The sequence below is a fragment of the Sinocyclocheilus anshuiensis genome, unplaced genomic scaffold, assembly GCF_001515605.1.
Source record: "Sinocyclocheilus anshuiensis isolate Anshui unplaced genomic scaffold, SAMN03320099.WGS_v1.1 scaffold1662, whole genome shotgun sequence".
NCBI classification, from domain to species: Eukaryota; Metazoa; Chordata; class Actinopteri; order Cypriniformes; family Cyprinidae; genus Sinocyclocheilus; species Sinocyclocheilus anshuiensis.
In genome coordinates, this window is record NW_015545835.1 from 1,039,398 (window position 1) to 1,052,788 (window position 13,391).

General features: G+C 39.8%; 1 protein-coding gene across 1 annotated transcript; it reads left to right on the forward strand.

Annotated features, from left to right (window-relative positions):
* Positions 1–2,171: 2,171 nt before the first annotated feature.
* On the forward strand, positions 2,172–13,076 carry LOC107698445 (leucine-rich repeat and transmembrane domain-containing protein 1-like). The gene is made up of 3 exons (XM_016499460.1): positions 2,172–2,409; positions 8,248–8,841; positions 12,385–13,076. The coding sequence occupies exons 1-3, from the start codon at positions 2,403–2,405 to the stop codon at positions 12,861–12,863; spliced, it is 1,080 nt and encodes a 359-aa protein (XP_016354946.1). The 5' UTR covers positions 2,172–2,402; the 3' UTR covers positions 12,864–13,076.
* Positions 13,077–13,391: the final 315 nt, after the last annotated feature.

The following is a 13,391-nucleotide window of genomic DNA, read 5'->3' on the forward strand; positions in this document are numbered from 1 at the left end:
TAATGTTTTGATCGGAACGGCAGAGCGGTGTTTTGACCCACGACTATGTCGCGACTCACAGTCACCCAGTCGCCCTGCTGCAGAGGCATTGTAACCGGAACCAAACAATGTACAGGACTCCCTGAGCTAGTCGCATCCAAAGCCATATCTAGAGCCCTCATTTTTACTGTCCTCAATTAAAGTTTGGATGTGTGTCTCTAATTCTGAAATCTTCTCTGTCAGCCTAACTATTTCCCTGCATTTATCACGTGAATCCCTCGTCACCGACAGAGAGAGATAGACTATACATGTGGCAAGCGGTGCAAACAACAATAGCAGAAGAAGAAGCCATTACTCACCGTGATTGATGAATGATTCTTACTTACCACAGTTGTTTGATGAACTTGTGAAAAAAAAAACGGAGCGAGAGAGAGAAAAAAAGAAAAGAAAACAGCAATAGGCACGAATGGAAACGCTAATGACAAGCTAACGGATGCTAACGCGCTGCAGGTGCGCTGCACTCGCAGTTTTAGAATAAAAGCAAACGATCAAATTAATCAGATTAGGTTGACCGATAATATCAGAAATATGGTGGGAATTAAGTTATATTTTATCACTTTAAACAACAGAGAGTGATAGAGATTGTACAGAAAAACAAAGCTACACGGAGCTACAATCACAAACCAGCAGCACTACAAACAGGAAGCAGGAATAACACTGTCCCTCAAGATCTTGCTCCCCCCCACATTCATTACCATAGTAAGAAAAAAAATTTATGGTAGTCATTTGTAAGAAATTAACTCATTTATAAGGGAATTAATTATTATTTTTATTTCTAGCTCAGGTTTTGAGAGGAATCAAATCTGAAGATTCGAAGTCAACGCTAATGACAAGCTAACCGGCTAACGAATGCTAACGCGCTGCAGGTTAGAGGATAATTCAAAAGCTAAGGAATGACAAACAAACAACAGAAATCATAGGACCAAGTGAGAGTAGAGCACTGGTTTATTCCCTGTCTTCTTGGGGGCAGTTGAGGAACCCTTGGCTGAGACACATTAGAAACACTGCTAAGACCAGGCCATACTGAGCAACGAGACACAAATGACACAAGAAATGACACAACAATGACAGAATTTCAAAGAAAATTGAAGAAACTGTCCAGATATCAGCTAATTCTCTTTAGGAAAGTAATTAGAAGTCTCTTCTGCTGTAGTTTGCCCTGCTGCTGTGATGTTCTATGCTGGTCCAGACTGGTTAGTGCTGGCCGGTGTCGGCTTGGTTCTAGCTTATCTTGTGGACCAGCATGGTCTTTTTGTGGTTGATTTTCTGGTTAACCTACTTAAAGAGCATACAAAACTCAACATGTAGTGTCCAGCATGATGACACTACATTTGAGCATTTTAGGCCCAGAGCACACAGCAAGTAATGAGTCCAGACTTAAATTAACATCATAGAAAATCAACATCATCAAACTGTTGTCTGTTCTTCAGTCTAAACAGTGAGTGAACATAAACATACCCAGAAACACTGAAGGGTGTGATAGCTTCTTAAGGAAAGTGCACACAGCCTAACATTTGGAAATGCAAAGGAGGTCAGTGCTTTCTGAAGGCAGTGTGCATGTGAGCAACACTGCGTGAGCTGGTGAAGGAGCTTCAGGCATGTGTGTGTGTGTGTGTGTGTGCGCGCGTTTTTGTGACAAATGAGGACATAAATTTGTATAATGACAAAGGTATGACATAGGTATTACAAGGAGAAGGTGACTTTTCAGGACATTACCCCATGTCCCCACTTTTCAAAACGGTTATAAATCACACAGAATGGAGTGTATTGAAAATCTGAAATAGCACAAAGTTTCCTGTAAGGGGTAGGTTTAGGGGTAGGGTTGGTGTAGGGCAATAGAATATACGGTCTGTACAGTATAAAAACCATTACGCCTATGGGATGTCCCCACTTTTCACAAAAACAAACCTGTGTGTGTGTGTGTGTGAGAGGGAAATGAGAGAAATGTTAGGGCATGCTCTGCCAGTTCTCTGCCTGCGGACACTCAGCGATGTCAGAGTAGTTCAAGTTCAACAGAACACTGTGTGTGTGTGTGTGTGTGTGTGTGTTTGTGAGAGAGAGAGAGAGAGAGAGCGAGAGAGAGAGAGAGTGAGTCAGAGAGTGGTTCTTGACAATGAGAGTGTGTTTTTATTTGTGTGTGGGTATGAGGCAATGGATGTGAAGATGATACAGAGCAAAACATGAAGGTATTTGCATATATGCACATATATAGAGAACGAAAGAGAGATGGAAAGAGGGACAGAAGAAGAAAATGACTGTCGTCCAGTAGCAAAAGTTCTTATTACTGGGATTGTGAGCTTTAATCTGATCAGACATGCTGGACTAAACCCGGACACGCTGACAGGAGGAACACTCTAGAAACCATGGCAGGTGAGTTCACGCAACTGAGATACACTCAAAAATTAAACGAGACATAATCCTTGTGTTACTGGTCTACTTAACATCAAAAATAATCACTGGCTTGACAAACTGTTCAGATACTCTATGTGGCTTAAAGAGGTTTTTTTTTGTCTATTAGGTTCTATGTACTGTGGGGAAGTCGTGGCCTAATGGTTAGAGAGTCGGCCTCGTAACCCAAAGGTTGCGAGTTCGAGTCTCGTACCGGCAGGAATTGTGGGTGGGGGGAGTGAATGTACAGAGCTCTCTTCCACCTTCAATACCACGACTGAGGTGCCCTTGAGCAAGGCACCGAACCCCCAACTGCTCCCCGGGCGCCGCAGCATAAATGGCTGCCCACTGCTCCGGGTGTGTGTTCACGGTGTGTGTGTTCACTTAGGATGGGTTAAATGCAGAGCACTAATTCCTAGTATGGGTAACCATACTTGGCCACATGTCACGTCACTTCACTGAAGTGCAGCAAAGCTCCAAAGAATTAACCGACTAAAACAGAGGTTACCAAATGTTTTTGTCAGCTGAACCATTTAGATGTAAAATACTTAAAGTCCCCTATGAGATTTTAAGTTAATATTTTGATTTAGTGACACATTTGCATGGTCATGGTTCACTTGGTCAGTTAATGGTCACATGGCATTTAAAATACTGTAAAAAGATAACATTTACGTTTAAGGGTGTTCACACTCTTTACAAGAACCAGCTAACATTATAAGTTACAATATAAATATTTATGTTCTAAATTCTTTCATTTCAAACATTCAATTTTTAACATCTTTGAGAATTTTTTTTTTTGGCAGAATATTGGTTGAATCAAAAATAAGTAACGAACCCGCACACTATCAATACTTGCTAATTCTTAAACTTTATTAAACGCAAAGTTTTGGTCCACTGACCTTCATTAGGCAAATTTGCCTGTTTTTTACAGTGTAGAAATATGAGATAATGTTCTTGTTAATGTTTATTGATGAACTTACTAAACATTACCTAATGATTAACATGTGATTATTTAATGTTAATTGAAATGCTTACAAATGTCAGTAAACGTTCAGTTCATATGATCTTCATTTGTTGGTCTTTGTTTGTTGTGTAGACCTCTATTTACACATCTTAACAAATATACTACTAATTATTTGTTCATGTTTTTGCAGCACCCAATCTAAAGTGGAAACTATTCATCATTTGCAAATGTTTATAAATGTTTACTAATCATTAATACCTTTATGAACATAATGTCATCTCAATGGCAAAAAAATGTCCCCAAAGACCTGAATGTACCCTATTCACAAATCTTTACTAATCATATATTAATCATTTGTTCATGTTTTTGCAGTAGCCAATCTAAAGTCGAAACTATTCATCATTTGTAAATGTTTATAAACGATTACTAATCATTTAGGATCTTTATGGGCATTGGACTTTTAGCTAATGTAACAAGGTGTGTGTAAAGGGTGGCTGGTTAAGTTTAGCTAAACGCTTGCTAAAGACATACCAGATTGTAATGTTGGTGCAAAAAGAATGTTTTTATTGCCTCAACACTCACATTAGTATACTACTCTTCAGTATATCATTGAACAGGATATTCCTTGAATCATAAATAAACAGGGGAAAACATTTTTTAAAAGAAAATACTTGTTCATTTATCAAAACAATATAATATAAACAGATTGAACCGTGCTCCCTTATAGTAATCAAATTGACCCCTGTACACTTCTGACCCTTTAACCAACCCTTAAACCAACCCATACCATCAAACGTGTCACTAACCTTACCCGTATCACTCCTCAATAGCAGCAAAAGTGTTGTGCATTGACACAAGCTTTTAATCATTTTATAACATCTGTTAAAATCATTTGTAGATTTTCCAATAAGTGCTTGATCATATGGAATTGAAAGTTTAATGACATATGTAAGCATCTTAACTTACATCACAATATTAAATATGGCTGAAAATATGGAGGGAGGACAGCCCTGTTCTCATTAGTCTGACGTTTGTGTCCTTAATTTAGCAACCCTTCAGGTCAGTGAACAAATTTACTCCAAACACTGCACAAATGTTATATCTGTAAAAAAATGGAAACACAATCTAAATGCTTATTGGTTCTCATCAAACAGTGAGATTGTCAGGAACTGTGTCGGAGGGAACGAACGTGGAGACGTGGATCAAAGTCTTTAATAAATCCAAACACAGGGGATATCCACAACAAAGAATGGCTGGTGACACACAAACATGACAGTAGGGCCTTTCGCACCGCGGGAACCTTTTCATAGTACCACAACTAATTGTGGAACTACCCACTTTTTGGCGTCATGAAAGTTATTATAATGTGTTACCACTTTGATTTACAATCACGATATTATAAGATCTATACCTATATTTCAATTTCATTTTGATATAAGTGTGCAGCCTCAATTGTTTATTTTAATGTTGCTTTCGATCTAAGTAATTACTAGCTTTTCATCAACTCACTAATTCATTATCATTTCACTAAAAACAACATTAGTTTCTACATACATGCATGCAGTTTTCTACATACATACATGCTTTATTCATTTATTTATTTATTTCTTTACGTTATTTACTTTATCTTTTACATTCAAATTAATTTGTTCAAAAATATTTTTCTATCAACCTCCATCAACCCCGTACCCGAAATGTATCCCATAATTTAAAAAGGCAAAAACATTTTAGCCAGTTGAATAAAATTAGGGGGAAAAAAGCAAGTTTATTCAACTTGCTTTTTTCCCCTAATTTTATTCAAATTTGGACAAATATTGTAAAAAAAAAAAAAAAAAGCATATTAAATCAAATCAATGAAATATAAGCTAAAAAACCAAGTAAGTATTAACTGCACACTGCACAGATTTAAAACGCTGTGTAAACATACTGTAAACATTGTGTCAACTTATTTCGCAAGTATGGAGAACAGCGATAGATGGACGGACGCTGAAGTGCAGGCACTTGTAGCAAATGTAGCACTGCCAGTTGTCGTTGGAGAATCTTAGTCCTCCTTTCCGTTCTTTCAGTCGCTTTAGGTATACATCGACTTTTCCATGCCCATTATTGTGAAACCCACGAGACGCAACAAAAACACAGCTCCGATCACAACGTCCTCCATCCTCCTGTTGTTAATGTTGTTCTTTTTTGTTTCTATTGTTGAACGCCGCACACAAATAACGACGCTGTCGACCGCCTTACGTCACTTCTTAGTACACACTCTCGGTGCGAATGCAACCCTTTAAATGGTACTGGGAAATAGTTCGCGCAAAATCGTCCCAGTACTTTAGTACTGTACATTTAGTTCTGGAATTAAAGCGGTGCGAAAGGCCCTAGTTTAGACACGGCAAAGACAGAACGCACAGACTGGGACTTAAAAACATGGGGTAGAGGACAATTAACACGACACACCTGAATCACATTAACACAATCAACTAGAGACAGAAACTGGGTCACTGAGAGAACATGGGGAGGAAAACATACACACAGACAGTCCAGTGGGGTGACAGAGATTTTATAACTAGGGTTGGGGCTTTAAAAAACATTCTTATTTAGTAAACTCCACAAGGGTGAGTATCATGTGCCCTTAAAAAAGTACTTAGCTTCAGGTTGAGAGTGATTGGCATTGTAGAAAGTGTCCAGTAAATCACTTTGTAAATGCAACAGTTAAAAGACAGATATTTATTTTGTAGTCCAATAATTTTCTCACACTGAATCCATTTGACCTCTCCCTAACCCTCAGACACTAAATAAATAATTTTTACAAATACAATATTAACTGGTACTTTGGGGAAAATGTCACATTAAATGACACAAAGGCCCTAGAAATATAAAATGTGTGAACAAAAATTTAGATTTTAGTTTCTAACAATTAATTTAATATGTTTTTATTCTAGGCTTATCTATAGCTATATGCATATAGCATTAAATATGGGCTTAGAGGCTGCAGACTTTACAGAGTGTCACATTTGTTGACACTCTATTTTGAAATCTCTGTAACATGTCTCTGAGGTGTTTTATGATGCTTAAAAAGAGCAGTTACAGATTCTGATATTGGCTTCACCAACATTAGTTTACTAATGCTTCCATGTCCAGTATTAGATGGCATCAAAAACATCACCACATGAATGATTGCAGTCACACACACACAATACTAAACACTGTGGTAGCTTCATAGATTGGCACAAATCAAGAACGTGCACACATTGTTCCCAAATGGTGCTTAAGCACTTGACTTTTGGCATCTCACTAGCCTAAATAAATAAACGGCATATATATATATATATATATATATATATATATATATACATATACATATACATAATACATATATATAGTGGGGAGGCGTCCTGGGTGACGTCACTTGGCAGGTCGGGCAGGATTGGCAGAACCGCTTCACTTCGGCCTCTAAGCCCAGCCAGTGGAAGCGGTCGCGGATCCGCTGGATGGTGTTCCCGGCTCCGAGATGCCCTGCCAAGGGATGGGAGTGAGCCAGCACCAGTACGGTCTCCGTTAAAGAGTTCCTGAGCAATGGCTTTTGCGGTGGCTTTTCGGAGGGGAAATGCCTCGGGGTACCGGGTGGCATAGTCGACAATCACCAGGATGTGTTCATGTCCCCGGGCAGACTTAGGCAACGGCCCCGCGTGAGTTCGGCGGCCTGGGCACGGGCAGGCAGACGAGGCTTATATTCCCACTCGTGGAAGTGCTGGAAGTGGAAGTGGAAGTGCACAGATCGGGGATAGCCCCAGGCGGGCTAGAATTTCCTTCTTGACCTCCTTATATTGATCGGCGGAGGCGGCGGGAAGAGCGAAGTATGCAGGAGGAGCGCTCGCCTGTGACAGAACCCGGAGAAAAAAACAAAGGAAAAAGGTGAGGTGAAGAAAATCGCTTGTCGGTGATTCTTCACTGATTCGCCTGCATTCTCCAGCAGTGTAACGGGGTGAAGAATCACACGACAAGGATATCTTAAGAAATACCCCGGAGGGTGGATTTATTAGTGAGGTGGGTGCTAGGGAGAAAGGTCCAGGTCGGTGCTCCGGTGCCGTGAGTGCTCTCTTCCATCTTCCCAGTGCAGAGGGTCCGTGCAGTGCTCCTGTGGGGCTGGTTGGTCACACGCTGCTGTCTGTGGGAGAAATGAGAGGACGAGTTAGTGATCAGTCTCATGGAGAAGTCTCCCAGATGGCAGGGCTTGCGTGGCTTATGTGGCCGCCGCCTGATGAGCTGCAGCTGTGACCGATCAGCCTGTGATGAAGACGACCAGGTGTTCCTTGCTTGTTTCCAGGGCGACGCTGATGAAGCTTCGGGACGCTCGTCACAATATATATATGTGTGTGTGTGTGTGTGTGTATGTGTGTGTATGTGTATGTGTATGTGTGTGTGTGTGTGTATGTGTATGTGTATGTGTATAAGAGAGACCTGTGCTCGCAAAATGAGTCACAATGAGCAAATTATCAAAAAATAGTTATCTTTATGTTTGCATTCTCCATTAAATGACCTTGAGAGCAGTTGAGATTATATATTTTACATTGCTTTGCATGTGTTTACTGTATGTATGTGGATAAAGTTGAATGTACTGTATATTCCACTTTAAAAAGATTAACAAATTAGTATTACTAGAGCTGTAAGTGGGACTACACATTACAATGTAGGTTACCAGCTATATAAAGAACAACAGGTAGCAGACACCATTGGGTCACTTTATGTCTGATGATTGTATCATCGTAATTAATATACTATTTGTGCAAGAAGCACAAAAGGCTGAGAATCAAGGCCAAATGAATCCAATGGTAATTTATTCCATTTTTCTGTCTCTTCACCAGGTGTGGTCTTTGCATTATCCAGCCTGCTATTATTCCAGACAGTCTCCTCTTGCCCCAAGGAGTGCTCATGTGACACTCATGCCAAAGTGGTGGATTGCCGAGGACGAGGATTATATGATATTCCACCTAAACTTCATCAAGATACCCTGGAGCTGTATCTCCAAAATAACCATCTCCAAGGCCTGGGCTCCTTGTCCTTTCGAGAGACACCACAACTTCAAATTCTGGACCTAGCAAATAATTCAATCACAACACTTTCCCCCAGTTCCCTTTTGGGACTTAGAAGCTTAAAGGTCCTCAGCCTGGCCAATAACTCTATTAGGGAAGTGGATCGACACCTTCTGGTTTCAATAAGAAATCTAACCATATTGGACTTGTCCTTTAACACCATAGGTGGTCTACCTGGAGCTCTTGCTGATAGTTTCCACTTTCTGACCCATCTGTCACTCCATTACAATCGGCTAACTAAGCTGGACCGTATAAATCTGGAGGCTCTTGGGAATCTTAAAGTTCTGCAGCTGAAGGGGAATCCTTGGAGATGTGACTGTCATCTGATAGGACTCAAAATATGGTTGGAGACATTTGCCTTCAAAGGTAACAAAATGGTCGAATCCACAATAGAGTGTTTATTCAAAAAATATATAATAATACATAGCTAAAAATATATATATTTCTCACAAATGAAGAATGTAGGTAAGAATATTTCGAAATGATGACAATTCTGCTAAAATATATGTATATTTATATTGGTATTATTATATATTATTACCAAAAGCAAAAATCTGAATAATTTCTCATTTTCTATCACAGAGAAAAAAGTCAGTGATAAGCCCTTTGTAAAGTTTAGCTTGAGTGTCCTGTCTTGCACTCTGCCAGTGCCATTCTTTTCTAGGTAGGTGTGAATGAGTTAATCGTGTTGAAAGGGAAACAGGTAAATTTAGCTCAAAGGGAATTGTGATATTTATAGGGAATTTTGACAGAATCACTGTTCTACGGCTGATCAACTGAATTGCCAGTGATTTATTGAACCGGCCGTGTAACATCAACTCTGCAATGGATATTAATATCCAAAGTATAATGAAAACATTATTTATTAGCATGTTAACAAGATCGGCAGTTTAAGACATTAACTTGTAACAAGATGCTTCTCTTTTCTATATAAATAAGAATTTATTGGACTAATCAAAGACATATAAACTAATCTAACACATAAACACATGCACTCACACATTCACAGAAGTTGCAGAAATAGAGAAAGTGAGAAAAGAATTAGTTCAAGTGAGTGAAAATGTGAAATCCCCAGTTTATAGTAACATATGCAATTTCTTAGACCTGAACAACCATCAATCATTTAATTAACCCCTTGCATTGAGTTTCTCAATGAAGCTATTATGCACCAGTTCAGCTAGAATATGGAGGTTTACTTGCATTGCCTGTGTTTATAGGGATTCCCTTTTTGTGGCGTCCTTGCAGAAAGGGGTTTCCCAAGGCTGTTGATTTGCTGGAGGTCTAGTAGTCGTCCGGTGTGACGTCTTGGCGAGCCAATCATTGGGCGTCGTTTGTTGAAGAATGTTGCAGAGTTGTGGGCTGGTTGAAGTTCACAGATGAGGTCGAACTTGAAGACACTGCTTTACGGCAAGATTTAACTCAGAACACAAAACTCTCATTGGAAAAGAAAAGAAAAATGTGAGAATGAGACCAGATGGCTTATCTCCTCATGATGGTAGAGGAGCAGCAGGCATGAAGGCCAGGAAGCCCAGCAGCCCAAAATGGTGACAAAGGCGCACTTGAACGAACAATATTCCAATGGTTACTGACACGACTTGTTCATGTCATGGGGTTTTAAACTCGGCTGTTAGACATTCATCACTAATGGTGTTTTGATCAATTAGACATTATCTTAGCTAGGGGTGCTACTATATTTCTTCTCCCAATACATAAATCAACATGTTATCTTATTAGTCACATGGTCCGAATTTTCCCACTCTAGCAGAGTATAATTTAGACTGGTTTCTATAACAAGAATCTGATACATATTACAAATAATTGATTGATAGAAATGTTTCAAGTAGGACTTTTCACACACATGCATACCAAACTTGAATATAAACCTATAAACTATTCAATAGTTATTTAAAATGACTTTTTCCATGGTCTGTCTGAATACTTGATTCTGATTGGCTGGAAGGTATGCATTAAAACTTTTTAATGCACAGGTAGTTCCAAGTCACTTTAATCACCATTCTATATTAATGTGCTGCTTTAATTGATGCACACACACACACATATCACTCTCACATAAACACAGTGAGAGGGAGAGAGGTCGGAGATTGCGCTGAGCACACACAGAAACTTATTGTCAGTGCTGCCCCGCGACTTTTATTAATAAAATAGAATAGATACTAGATCGCTACATTATCTTCCTCCGCAACGAGGTAAAATCGAAGTAACTAAGCAGCTACCTTGTTTGTAGTGAGAGACGCACGGCAAGCCGTTGATTATCCCTTACATAAACAATGAGTGATTAAAACATGATAGTCAAATATGTGGGTTACATAGATGATATGGAGTTATGCAATGGAATGATATTTGTTCATAATTCCTTTTAGCATAATTTTGATGCATATATATTTGTAAAAGACAGTCTCTGTGCCATTCTGTGAATGTGAGGACGTGTTCTGTGAGGAACAAAAGGTCTCTGTCTCTGTCTTAAATTCTTAACTAATGATTTTCCTCATGGATTTACTTGTGATGGTCATGATGTGCTGTCTCCTTGACCATTAATCTTGATTACTATCCCCAAATTTGACAATCTCCTTCCTGAGTTGGAGTTATTAATAAGTGTTATTTGTTTTAATGCTGCAAGCTGTTCAAAGCTGCTAGTTAGATAGACTTGGTTCAGACTTGTTGGCGCCCCAGGGTATCTGATTTACGGCCATCCATGTGGTTATCTTGGGCCTCTTTGTAGAATTTGGCTCTTTGTGTGGTTTCAACACTGTTCTGATCGAACCTTAAATTGTCTGATTCGCTCTGATATCCTACAGCAGATCTCACAATTGGATTGGCTGATCAACTGACGTACAGTTTTAATGCAACTGGCAACCGGGAGTAGGCTCCAGATTTGGGCTGCACCTGCTAGAGCTCCATGTATTTTCCCTCCAGTCAACAGATCATGGAACATGTTTTTGCATTAGTCCTGCGTGTCCCTTTTGAACTGCTGCTGTGAGTTTATTTGAAATGTTGAAGCATGGGGTGACCCGCTGTTTAATTCATGACTGGGATGACTGGGATGGTGGATTTTATTTCCATAAATTTCACATACCGTCAATATAAACTTATTACACAAACAGTTCTGCTAAACCTACACCTACACAGTTTTGCTCAGTTTTGATAGCTCATGGCTTGCTCCACGCAGGGATAGAAAACGTAGTTTTCTGGTTACCAGCCCTGAGCTTTACATAAGGGCTTTTTACACTAGTTAACCCTGTGTCATTCTAAACCCGGGGTAAGCAAAATTGAGGATGATCTTTTTTCGCATTTTACAGTACACTGCTCATAATTTTTCCAGGGTATTAGCAATTAATCCTGGGTATTCATAAGCTGACATTTCAGACTTTAAAGGAAGGGCCAAGTGACGTGTGGCCAAGTATGGTGTTTCATACTTGGAATTTGTGCTCTGCATTTAACCCATCCAAGTGCACACACACAGCAGTGAGTAGTGAACAAACACACACACACACACCCCCGGAGCAGTGGGCAGCCAATGCTGCGGCGCCCGGGGAGCAGTTGAGGGTTCAGTGTCTTGCTCAAGGGTCTCACCTCAGTCGTGGTATTGGGGATGGAGAGAGTGCTGAATATTCACTCCCCCCACCTACAATCCCTGCCGGACCTGAGACTCAAACCCACGACCTTCCGACTCTCTATCCATTAGGCCACGACGGTCCTTTACATTCCCCAGGTAAAAAGTGGCACTAAGACCGCTTATAAATTACAAGTGTGAAATGTGCCTCTACACAAGGTAAAAAGTAGGCTTTAGAAGATGATAACCCGGAGTTAAGCTCATTGTGAAAAGACATATAGTGAAGACAACCTTCATCTGTTAGTCATTTCAGCTTCATCATTTTCTCTTGTTCTTAGGTGGAGTGGTCGACAGCGTCACATGTGTCCAGCCTCATCTTATGCTGGAGCAGGATCTCCGGCACATTTCCTACGAGCTTTTCCACTCCTGCATGATCACCAGCTACAGCTACCTGTTCGCCAACATCCATTACCTGGACAATAAGCATCGCATGCTCAGCGGACAGCTCCATCCAAGCCCCAGAGCACCATCCGGGAGTGATTTCAGCCCCTCAGGAGAAGCGATACTCCCTGAGTGTGAGGCCAAGCAGAGATCCCGGCCTGTGAACTACAGACGTGCCATAGCTACAGTGGTTATCACGGGAGTGATTTGTGGAATTGTGTGTTTGATGATGTTGGCAGCAGCTGTCTACGGATGTGCATATGCAGCAATTAATGCCAAGTATCGAAGGGAGCTGAAGAAGAAAGCAAAAGAGGCGGGTTCAGGAGACAAGCGGAAAAACATTGAAAGAGAGAAGGACAAGGAACCTCTGGAGTGACGCGAAGATCGGCATCACATGATGCACATGAAGCACAAATACACACCAAGGATACACTTCAGATTATCCACATACTGTTGTGTATCTACAAAGTTCCTTTTAAGGCAAGTCAGTGTACTTGGCAGCCATATTGGCAATGCCCCTGGGGCAGCTATTTTCTAATTATGCAGATACAGATCCTACCTGAAAGGGGAAAGATGTAAATCTCCAAAACTGTCCATCAAGATTTCGTTTCAATAGCACGTTTCTATTTTATTTTATTTTATTTTATTTCATTTTATTATTGTTATTATTATTATGTATTTATTTATTTATTTTAGCTTAAACTCTTAAGACCTGGAAAAACATTTTAGTAAAAAAAAAATAGTCTTTTTTCATGTCATTACATTGTTTACAGCATTAACAAAAATAAAAAAATATTTGTTTTTTGTTTAATGATATTTCATTCATAAGTTATGCTACATCCTTGGTAGAGGACATCGGGACTCAATTAAAAAAAATAAATAAATAAAAACACATGAATGAACA